An 11,749-nucleotide genomic window follows, 5' to 3' on the forward strand; every position below is an offset into this window, starting at 1 on the left:
GTTGAGTGTCACGAGCCACAGACAATGATTGTCGGAAGTTAGTAATTTGGCTTTTTTTCATTAAAAATTTTTTTCTTTTACGAGATACTTTTAAGGTCGCACAAAGCCCCGACCGACGTAATGAAAGTGTGTTGAAATATGACAAGGACATACTTTTATTTACAACTGTTGTGCCAATTGAATTTTTGATTTTACAACTATTACTTATTTTTAAAAATCGTGTTCAGTACTGTCAATTGATTAATCATTGAGCTACCAGATCTGCGCAGCTGGATTTCAACTCTCGGCTTTGAGTTATATCGACCAAATGCTATAACGTCCTGTATGTGTATGCATGTATATAACAGTTTAATGCACTTTCAAGAGGACTTTAAATAAACCAACGAGAAATTTTATCGTTTACGATTATTCGATGATTTTCTTCCACTAGTATCAGCTAGGCATTCAAAATCCAACAGTAATTTTATTTATAACCTATCAAGTGGAGTTTGCTCGTCGTAATAGCTGCAAGGCACCCGTATAATCTCTTGTTCGTTAGGTTCGTGACATTTATAATTATAACAAATTTCAATGTTTGCACCTATATTCTTATCAGTTCAATTGACATCCATTGACTCCGTTTTGTCTGCAACGAACTGTTTGTAAAATCTCTCGACTCCCTGGATAAAGCTGGGGATGTAATGATGGCTGTACACACGCAGTCGTCATCTGGCATAAGATTTGTACGTAGTTTGTTTAAACTAGAATCTAAAGAATCGGAAGAGGCATAATATTACGGTTTGGTTATATCAATTGTAAGATTAGATGATAAGATTGAGATAAACGAAACTTTGCAGTACCTTGAAGAAAAAATGTTTTGTCTTCATAAATTCATATTAAAAGAATAAGCTAGTATGAAGTGTCAAATCTACACATATGACTAGTTATAGACTTGGCATAAGAAATTCTTGGGATTATAACCTAAGTCAAATTGCGAGAGCTCTCCGTAAACAATTATTCCTCGAATGAACCTCTTTCATTCGCGTTGGATTTCCTTCAAGGCTCTGAAAGTCAGCCAACCCGGTCCTCGCAAGATCCAACAGCCTCGATCCAGTTCGATCCAGTCCCATCCAGTCGATTCGGTAGACATCCTGAAACACGCAGAGCCACGTTCAACGTTGGGCTCATGTTCCCCTTCTTTTACTCCCCACCTTCATCTTTGTTCACTCCTACCTTTGCTTTTCTACTTTTCCTATAGAAGGCATTCTCGTTTCTCTATCTTCAGTTCCTACTTTGCTTCTGCTACATCATCTGACTCTTCAATGAGACATAGTGGCCTAGACTTATCTTATACATATAGACCACAACAAGATATTAGATAAATTACAATTTTGATTTCATTTTATTACTTGACTGATTATAAATATTGACACAGTTCTCTTAATCCGTGTATTATTATTGGTAGTTGATGCCTCTCTCTTCATTGATAATCTTCTCTCACCTGATAACGACAATGGCATGGATTTCATCTTTTAAAATTGGAGTCTCCATCCTTTCAGGGTCTTATTAAAAACAGATGGCACCTTGGCAGATGACAGTGGCATTGTTGCATATGTTAACAAGGACGTTAGCTTATTGTGTTGTAATTGGAACGAGTGGAAGACATGCAAAAATAATATAATGATAATTATATAGCCTTTGAGAGTTTACATCTTATATAAGTATAGAATTTATTGATTCTTATAAATAAATTGCAGGAAGACCAAGACAAAAATTGATGTTTGGAGTTTCTTAAAGGAGTAATTACAGGACCATTAAATGGACGATTATCATACCTGGAGGTACGAGTGGATAGATTTACATGGAACTTACATAAGTTAAAATTGAAAGTAATGTTTTAATAAACATCCTATATGCATGTGCAAATATGTATTATATACAAGAGTATTAAGAGTAGAGAGCTGCTCCTTTACACGAACGACTGGAGCAAAGCAATAGAGTATAATGTATATACCATATACAGAGTACTGTCTGTACAATAACAATAACAATAACAATGATAATGTCAACAAGAACAATAAAAGTATAGACCGTTCAAACAAATGGCGTTTGAATTCGAATAGTTTTTTTTCTCCTTATGATTTCGCCATTTTACGTAGGATTTCTTAAATCTTAGTATACATAAATCAAATCTTAGTATATATACATAGTATAAAGATAGTCCATTAAAACAAAATGATGACTCAGGGTATTAACATCGTTAATATCAATTAGATTCACTCAATATCACTTTGGTCGTTGACTCATGAGTTTTCTTCTCTGATGACAAATTTTTCATGTCAATTCAAACTTTGCACGCTCAATAGTTCAATAGCTCAAACAGCAGCATCACATAGATTCGAGTGTTCCTCCAGCGAGTTTTGTCGCGTACAAATTCAGAGCCTGTAAAGAATACAAGATATGCCATTATTCCTTGGCTTTGTTTAATGATTTAACGTAATAAGAAATGATAAAGGGTTACCTTGTAGATAAAACCATATTGTTCCTTTGTTTGAACAGCACCGGCTCTATCCCTTCTTATAGTATAGACGACACGTGGGACATCAACCGTCCTTGTGACTTCAAACTGTCTGATCCCCAGATCAAGGGCAATGAGAGTACCTGTGCGACCTGTTCCTGGACTGCAATGTATCACCATTGGACCGGATACCGCCCGCTGCAAGGCTCTAGCCTCTAAGAGGACAGCGATTAGGCCTGCAGCGTCGTTAGGGACGCCGTTGGAAGGCCACAGGTACCAGATGTGAAAGATCTCCCTGAATGTGTTGTTCTCCAGGTTCTAGATGACATGTATCAGGTTAACGGACCTGGAGATGTATGTTTAATGAAGGTTAGATCTTATATAACTGACCTTTAAGTGAAGCGTTGAAATGGCGTATTTCTCTTTGGTCTCCCGTTTCTTCAGCGTGACCTGATAGTCTCCGTAGAGTCTGTGACAATCCGTTACCTCCGAAGGTGGCAGGTACTCGGTGCACTTTTCCACACCATTTTCTACAAAGTCCGTCAGCATCACTATCACCTTACTTTGCTGCTCCCAGATCATTCGCCAGAAATCAGTGGCGGTGGATTCCGTGGGCGCTTGACAGGCTATATAATACTTGGAAGCATTCTTTGGTCCCTGCGTAATCGTACTTCTTGTTAGAAGAGTTAAAATACTTTTTTAAGACTTCCTAATAATTACTAATTTTACTCACCCGGACGTAGCTGGCATTAATGTATTCTGTGAGAGGATCATTGTTCAGTCTTTGCAAAGGAACCCTGGTCTCAGGTAGAGGTATCACGTTGGCGTACCTATTTTTCGATTCTGCGCCTACAGGTACCTCGTCTACACAACTTGAGACCTGGGGAATGCTTGCGTATTCTTCGGCGATGGCGTTTTTGTCATTGCAGAAGGTTGAGAGACCACCAAAATTCAGAGGGTGGCTCGGCGTGACAGTCTGTATAATTGATTATCATTGATATTAGGTTCTCATGATGCACTGAGGGATGCTGGAGAGATTTTTATATTTAACTTACAGAATCTTCAAAGGTTGGGTTGCCGTAACTCCTCTTTGACGCCCTGGTAATGCCTTTACGTCTTACGCTGTTGTATGCCGATACACTGTCCACTCTGTAAGCGTCCAAAGAAATCGGACGACATCGTCTACCGTAACTACTGAAAGGCGTCGTCTGCCTCTTTCTCATGATGAACTGGAATCCAAGATGAAGTATTATTAACATTGGCTCGTGTACCTAATTCACGAGATGCCTTATTAAGCGACGCGTTGCCTCGAGAATATTGTGAGACTTTATTACCAAGAGGCCAGCTAGTAGGACCAAGCATATGAAGGCGACGCAGGAGACTACCACAACTGCTATGGCATTACCGGAATCAGATTCGTGAACCAGAAGAAAGCTATGGATCTGAAATTTATCCAGAAAGGATGTTAGGAGCTAAATTTTCATTATGCTCAATGACTATTATCTTAATTGACTTACTGGCAATGCAGTTTCTATGGGATACATCTTATGCAAGCTTGGAAGTAGTTCTGTCATGTTAGCATCAAAGTTTCCATCTTCATCCAGGACGTAGACGAGGACTGAGGTGAGCGTCGAGTTCGATGCCGACGTCTCCGAAGTGTTTTGGCACTGAGCTTGATGAAAGACTATCTGATACGGTGAAACGTACCTAGAAAAAATATGGACTATAAGGATTGTAGTTTTTTTAGTTTATTTAAAAATTAAAAAATTCATACTTCTCCGTTCCTAACGTCAGTAGTTTTGCTAGGGAATTTTGAAGTTCTGGTAAATTTTTACAGACTTCGCTCCAGCTGCCTTCAAACACGATCCTGACAAGAACCGTCATCTCTTCAGGAGCAACAGTCTTTCGCGGTACGATCATTGTTGATGTTGACGTTGACGCTGTCACTGGTGACGTTGACATTAAGGTTTTTGTCGTAGTACTGTCATTAGTGATCTCAGTACTTGTTGAATTTTCAACAATGCTTTCAACTGTACTTCTCATAGTATAGTCAACTGTAGTTCTCATAGTGTTATACACTGTGGCTCTCCCAGTGTTGTTAACAGTAGTTCCCACAGTGTTATCAACTGTACCTTCAACAGTGTCGTTAATTGTACTGCCCACTGTGGTATCAATTGTACTTTCTACAGTGTTATTAACTGTACTTTCTACAGTATAGTCAACAGTGCTGATTGTCGTAAATTCAGTTGAGGAATTGGAAACCTCAATAGTGACATCTGTGGTCTGGGAATTTGAATTTCCAGAACCCAAACTGATTGATGACAAAGTAGATACGTTCTCATCATCGGTTAACGTGTCAAGGTTCAAAGTAGATTGAGTTGAGTTTACAATGACAGGTGTAGTAGTATTCAAACCTTCATCACTGTCTGTGACATAAAGTTCAGTAGTATTGTCACTATTAAAAACAATGGGATAAATAGTCGTCGCTGACGATTCTTCATTTTCACTGGTTTCCAGCATTCTTGGTCGAAGAGTCTCGTTATTTAAATTAACCAAAGAATCATTATCGCCCATTGTCGTCGCTTCAACATTAGGAGTGGATGTCCAGGTCTCTGTTAATTGGTCAGTACTTGTTGACATCACGTCGTCACGGTGATCTTTCTCCGTCGATGAATAAATTTTTTCTTTTTCTGTACTAGCCACATATTTCTCGGATGGTGTAGGTTCCGTCAAGCCCACAAATTCGTATTCCATTGATGTTTTGGATGTTTCATTCTCGGTGATGGCATCGTGCGAGGGTTCATTAGTGGAATCGTTGATATAATTTTCAACGGATGAGGGACTTGCGACAGTTTCAGTAGTGCTGGACGGTGACAATGTAGCAAGTGGGGCCGTACCGTTAGTGTCTGGTCCAGGGGTAGTCCGGGACAGTGTCAAATCATCAGCAGCCATCGTAGATAAATATTTTTGGACGGGTTCAGTTACGTTAGGCAGCAAAAGAATAGGACTAGAATATGTTAAATCGCTCTGAATCTCGTTGCTGGTTGTTTGAGGATTGACCGAGCTCGTATTTGTCTCCTCGGCTTCTGTTACCGTCGTGGTAACGTTGCCAGAATTCATCGTGACAGCAGTAGTAGTAGTAGTCGTAGTAACTGTTGAAGATGTTGAATTCGGGTTGAAGTTCGTCGTCAGACTCTGTGTCAGGTTGTCATTAGCTTCTGTACTTGCTGAACTAATGGGTAAGGATGTTGAAGTCAGTGTCATTAGGGTGGTCATGACTGTTGGTGTGGTTGTTGAAAAAAATAATTGGGAAGTTGAGGATTCAACCTTACTGAAGTTACCTGATCTTTTACTGTGAATAGGCTTAGTGCTTGGAGTCGTTAACACAGGTTGAGGAACTGTTGAAGAAGATACGTCTAATGCTTCCTTTGAAATTGATTCTTGATTTCCTATAGCATTTCCATACTGAAGAGTTTCTTTTACGGTTTTAGGGGATGTCACACTGATCTCTCCCCGTTCAGTCGTTTTCTCTTTTCCGCCGTAAGCAAAGTGATGAAAACTAGTTGCGTAAGGATAAGGCCACCCTTTCTCATTGAACGACTCATTATGGGATACATTGATATCGCTATCAGTCATGTTATCAGGAATATTTATGCTGGTACTGCTCGTCGACCTGGTGTCCTGATTTTCATTATCAGGATCACCTGTCACAGTCATAGCCATCGTCTTCTTTTTTTTCTTCCTCTTTTCTTTATCAACGTCCTTCTGATCATTTACATTTGGATTCGGTGAGCTAGACGCTAAGATAGTCGTGAAGAAATTAGATTCTTCATCAATTTCACTCGTAGAAGTACTAGGCCCTGAATGTAGTTTCATACTGGTCATCAGGTAGGAATCATTTCCAAGAAGTTCAACTTCCTGTTTAGGTTGATACTCTTCGTACTTGGCATTGACATTGTCAGACAATAAATTAGTTCCGGTGTGTACTGCGGTTCCAGTGGAATTACGCGCACTGCCATTAATGTCAGTTCTCTCATCTTTCTCTAACGAAAGCTTATGATAGTTCACAAGAGTATCATTTAACAAAGATATCGGTTTACTAGGAACACCTTTGCCGTCAGTATCGGTTTTACTATCAAAATCATCCTCAGAATTACCAAATTTCTCTATATTTTTATTCTCAATGCTCTGATGAGACAGATGTGAGACAACCGGGGTCGTCATTTCCGATATCAGTTTCTGTGAGGTCGACCCAACTTCCTCCTTACCCGTAGTACTAGACCGATCTTCTAAGTCGATCGTTGCAATTGTCGGGATCTGCAAGAGGTCACTCTCACTGTTGAGAGGCTCCTGTTCATCGCGATTGCGAATTTTACGTCCACTTTTCTTCCAGCTTCGATTTCCTGCTTCTGCGGTACTTTCGGCGTTTTCATTTTTACTCTCCAAGACACCAGCTTCCTGGATGGTTCTGTGACCGTATTTCGGTTCCGTAGCCTTATCATTGTAAAACAGTTCAGGTTTTACCGACACGGAGGAAGTTGTCGTTTCAGCTGTGACATGTCTCAGCAACAGTACCGGTAACAGGAAGAGCAACACTACTCTTGACAGTGATATCGGTGATGCTTGGGTAATGCCTGAAATATAGAAGAAAATATTAGTATTATAAAAAAAAAGTAAGTTACCATCAGAGATAAATCCTACTAATTTCCCAATCTACAGCAAAGCATTGCTGGTTGCCTACAGTAAGGCGCCGCCCTACACTGTGCCACAGATTCTAGGCTTGTTAAGAGCCTGTCGAAGCAATAGTCAAAACAAACTGTTGTGACACTTTTAAAAACTAGTCTTCCTACTTCCATATCAATATCAATACTGTATTATGGTATGCTTGCCAGTTAAATAAAAGAAAAGCCTCACTGTCAACACAGAAAAATAATACTAGAGAGATTTGACAGTGTTAAGAACCGGTTGTTACTGCTTCAGGAAATATCCAGTACAAAGAATATATTATCTCAGTAAGTTTTATATTAGCAAATATAAAATAAACGACGATCGGTTCATAATGGTCAAGGTGAATTGAGTAATTCCGGCTCAGGAGTCTTTTCTGTATGCTAGTGAGCGAATCCACCTCTCACTGCGCAGCCACTGGCATCATATGGTCACTCGGTAACAGTACTTTGCACTGCTACACCACCAAGGAATCTATTCTTCGTTTGCAATAACTTACAATTCTCTTCAACAATCTGTGTTTATCTTCTGGAGCGACTCACCTTCGGCTACTCTCGAGGCGATGCTCGTGCCTCCTTGCGTCATCTCCACATTCGTTGGCTCTCCTCTTGAGATACCTGAAACCAAACAAAAAACCTTGAAAATCACATGCGACATTGCTACTTTTGATTCAGCGGTCTATTAAATACCAGTATCCTTAAGCTGCTAAAAAAAAAGTAGTACAGTGAATGGCACTCGAGGACAGGATAACTGTTGAATAGGTGAGAACGATCAGAAATCATCAAAATGATTTTGAGCTATTGAGCTATCTTGAGCTTGAGATTGTTTACGGCGATACTATTCTCTACCTATAATTTTTATCTTTCGCATCATTAGCATTCTTACAGAGCAACCGCTCGTGGAAGCCTTGGAAAATCACACTTCGAAATTGCGCAGTTACTGTAACGCGACATTAAACTGGACTCTCTTGCTGTCTACGTCTAAGCGCACTTCGCCTTGGTTGCCATATAGATGTACCCATGTAACCGTAGAATATGGGCCGCCATCAAGGCCTATCTACATTACAGTCAAAGTTAAGCGCTATACTTTAGTGTGACATATTAGGCAGCTTGGATGGCGTCAGATCAAGAATACATGATTGTTAATTATAGTTACAAGACAAGATAAAGTATCGCTAGTATATTATCAGATAAAGTTATAAGATATTCTCTCTCTATTTTAATAAATATCCTTACTTAAACGTCTCCTGACAATAGGATACCCGGACACGCAAAGGCGGATGCTCAAGTATCACCGTGTCAACTGGTTCATTCAATTATCTTGCATAATGGCGCCAAACAAGGATGACTCGCTTGTCGATCGATAGTTCGCATTTATACATAGAATTGTGACTCCGTCGATGCTATCTATTTATTTAATAATTCACTATAATCTCCCCCAACGCCCCGTTGCCTATACCAACTGTCCAGCTGTTTGCAACTATTCTTGCGCAAGAGTGATTTTCACCGAGCGCAAAAGGCGATCGCCAGTTTCGATATAGATACACTCAGGTGATTTCGTTGTTGCCTGGATTCACGAGCTGTGACGCAACGTAGAAGCCAACCGTGACCATTTTTACGTCCGTCTGTCCAACCGTCCAGTTGGCTCATTTCCATGGGGCATTTCAGAGCTGATGTCTTAAATATTCCACAGTTCCTATCTTCATCCAACCGATCTCAACTCTGATTCATGACTCCACTTCCTTATCTTGATCCATGTCGATGCTCGAATCGCAGGGGACCATTATTTAATAAAGCGCACCGTGCATGCAGCAAGGGAGACGTCCCATACCTAAGAGGAATACATTAAGGAGAGTATTCCTCGGCAAGTGAACGTAAAGCCAACTGGGTCCGATTGTACGTCAGCGTATGGTATGTACTATACAATTGTAATAGTGTCTCCAATTATTCAATACGAAAGCAGAGCGACCTTGATGATATGATGTCTTGCTGTGCTACTGAAAGGCCTCTTCGAACAATGACATCCCATTAGGATCTCTTGACATCTCTCTTATCAGCACTCAGATTAGGCTTGGAACAACATGAGTTATTTTAGTCCTACGTTCACGAGCCACAGGCAATAATTCACGTACAAGGTGCACCAGCTGAGTGTCTAGTAAACGATCTAGGAAACTTCCGAGCATAATCACAAGGAAAAATCAGTATATAGGAACACTGTAACTATGCGTAAAATTGTTTTACGATTCTTGCCTTTATCTTATCACGGTAGCTGTGCCGCCGTCACTGTAGTCGGTAGTTAAATCACATAGAGAGGAGCGACAAGGCCAAAGGAAAGTGCAACGATCGTTCTTATATTTCTCTGAGATCTGGAATGATATATAGACAGTATACACACTTTATATGCTATGCATGCACTTGGGTACTTTAAATAAAATGCCATTCGAGTCGAGCACTTACGACACTTTGCCTGTGAGCTGTTTAGCTGTAATGCGAGCCAAGATGTCAAACAAAGTCAGGTTAGACTTGTACGCTCTCTGCTTTTATATATATATATATATATATACACATAAATTGTATTCGTATATACATATAACTAAGCAGTAACAATTCCCCGACTGACATTTACTACGATTGCTCAACAAAACTCCATGCATAGAACTGCCGGTAATTGTGAACGAAGTCACTGCTGGAGATGCATAGACTGTAGTGTATTCTGCTATATGTATAGATTGAACAGTATTGTAGGTTAGCTTAGATCTTAGGTATAGGTTACGTATTACACAGGTATAAATGATAAATTTGTGGGTATGATATATGCGTACGGCGTGCGTGCTGCTGGTGAAAGAAGAAAGGTACCTCGTGGAATTGTGGTGGGACGATGGTATAAAGTGAAGGGCAGTAGGGGGAATGAGACATTCCTGAGATATCTTCCTAATGACGAGTCACTCATCGGCCACGTTCTTATACATGCTTATTGTATACTGTCAACGAATATACAAATATCTAGCTTAATGAGAGTAGGTGTAGATCTGACAGCTGACGTCTGATCGTTTTGCTTAACCGCCATCTTGTAGGTAATGTTCCATTGTCAGAATGCAATAGGAATTCCTTTGCGTTCATTGGCTAATCGTTAGATTGATTGACCAATCAGAGGAAGGCTAAGTATGTATAATTTTGAAATGATCTGGATGTCCTATGGGTAAAAGTGAGAGAGGTTTATGCCGATTCACGTGAATAAGAGAAGGACAGAAATACCCGTAGCTCGACTCTTGATAACTGTCCTTTGAATAACTGCGCCAGTTACGAATGCAATTTCGAATGACTATAAATTTAAATTGATTGATATATTTGAAAAATTAGAAAGTTATGCTATTCGTGATTTACTCTTACGCATGACTGTGCTAAATATTATTGATTGCTTTTACATTAAAGTGATACCACGACACCTGTCAAATCCAACTCTTCTGGTACTTGGGCTGCGTAGTTTTGTGCGTATAGTCATTTTTTTTTCAATGGGAAACGATTTTATATGTATATAAAAGTTTTCCTACTGTCCAAGATAGTCATGGCTCGTCTCCTCTTTTCTTATTCCCGTTCTCATTCCCGTTTTCTTTACTTTTTCCAAAGAGCAGCTTAACGCAGGACGCAGTACGTTACGCTCGAGGAACGTTTGGCTCGCGTGGATGAGTCGAGGCACATCGTTTCTCGAGACTTTCTAGCGTCATTCTGGAAGCCCCTTGGCTTCTTTCTGCATAAAAGCATTAGAAAACAACAAGTGCAGGAACAATAGGTATATGAAAAATAGCTCAATAGCTCAAAAGTGATGGGCAACAATAGAATCACACACGATAAATTAAATGTATCTACGTCCGTCAGCTTAAAATAATTTACTTACAGAGAGCAGATTAGGACCGAAGATCTTCGAAGATGCAATAAAAAATTGTCATAATTGTCATTCAAGAAATTTATACAAATTTCTCGATTGCTCGATAAGAGCCCTTTACTAGAATCACGTGTCCGTTTCTTTTCTTTTTTATTTTACCGGTTATTCCACTACACCCCTAAGGCACAACACTTGGTCTCCATGGCGACGCATTCTACAGCACGCTTTTGTCTATATACATTGCTGCATTCCTTCTTATAATGCATCATCACAAAAACGGTACTGTGCTTTTAAAAGAAAGATAAATAAATAAATAACAACTGCACTCGCGGACCGGTATTTAATTATTGTATTAACACACTCTCTCTTTATATATTTTTGTTCAGCCCTATCTTAGGCTTTGGAAAGTGGCTTGATGTACAGTGCTTTTCAAACGTTATAAAGTACACAAGGACCAGGTGGATTCAAAGACGAAATTCAGCGTTACAGCTATTACCACTGCGAACGTTCGGCGTGGACACCGAAACCAGACTGACGTCTCCCTGGTGCCAGCAGTGCTGTGAGCTGCTTTGCTTGCTCGAGGCTCTCAAACTGTGGAGTGTGCTATACAACTTGGATCCGTTGGATTTGCAGTGAGCGATTATG

At 39.9% G+C, this 11,749-nt stretch overlaps 1 protein-coding gene across 6 annotated transcripts; it reads right to left on the reverse strand.

Annotated features, from left to right (window-relative positions):
* Positions 1-1,676: 1,676 nt before the first annotated feature.
* On the reverse strand, positions 1,677-11,720 carry LOC107268324 (receptor-type tyrosine-protein phosphatase zeta). Of its 6 annotated transcripts, XM_025085624.1 has the most exons (12): positions 11,117-11,720; positions 9,679-9,937; positions 9,472-9,587; positions 7,765-7,839; positions 4,272-7,131; positions 4,015-4,204; positions 3,832-3,939; positions 3,553-3,726; positions 3,231-3,473; positions 2,888-3,154; positions 2,501-2,815; positions 1,677-2,421 (listed from the first exon to the last, which is right to left on the reverse strand). In XM_025085624.1, the coding sequence occupies exons 4-12, from the start codon at positions 7,805-7,807 to the stop codon at positions 2,368-2,370; spliced, it is 4,254 nt and encodes a 1,417-aa protein (XP_024941392.1). In that variant the 5' UTR covers positions 7,808-7,839; positions 9,472-9,587; positions 9,679-9,937; positions 11,117-11,720; the 3' UTR covers positions 1,677-2,367. The 6 variants fall into 6 exon arrangements, with proteins under 6 accessions (XP_024941392.1, XP_024941393.1, XP_024941391.1 ...); XM_025085625.1 differs by lacking the exon at positions 9,679-9,937; XM_025085623.1 differs by lacking the exons at positions 9,472-9,587; positions 9,679-9,937 and adding an exon at positions 10,773-10,969.
* Between the last annotated feature and the right edge of the window lie 29 nt (positions 11,721-11,749).

This window comes from Cephus cinctus, unplaced genomic scaffold, assembly GCF_000341935.2.
Source record: "Cephus cinctus unplaced genomic scaffold, Ccin1 Ccin1_scaffold0515, whole genome shotgun sequence".
NCBI lineage: Eukaryota > Metazoa > Arthropoda > Insecta > Hymenoptera > Cephidae > Cephus > Cephus cinctus.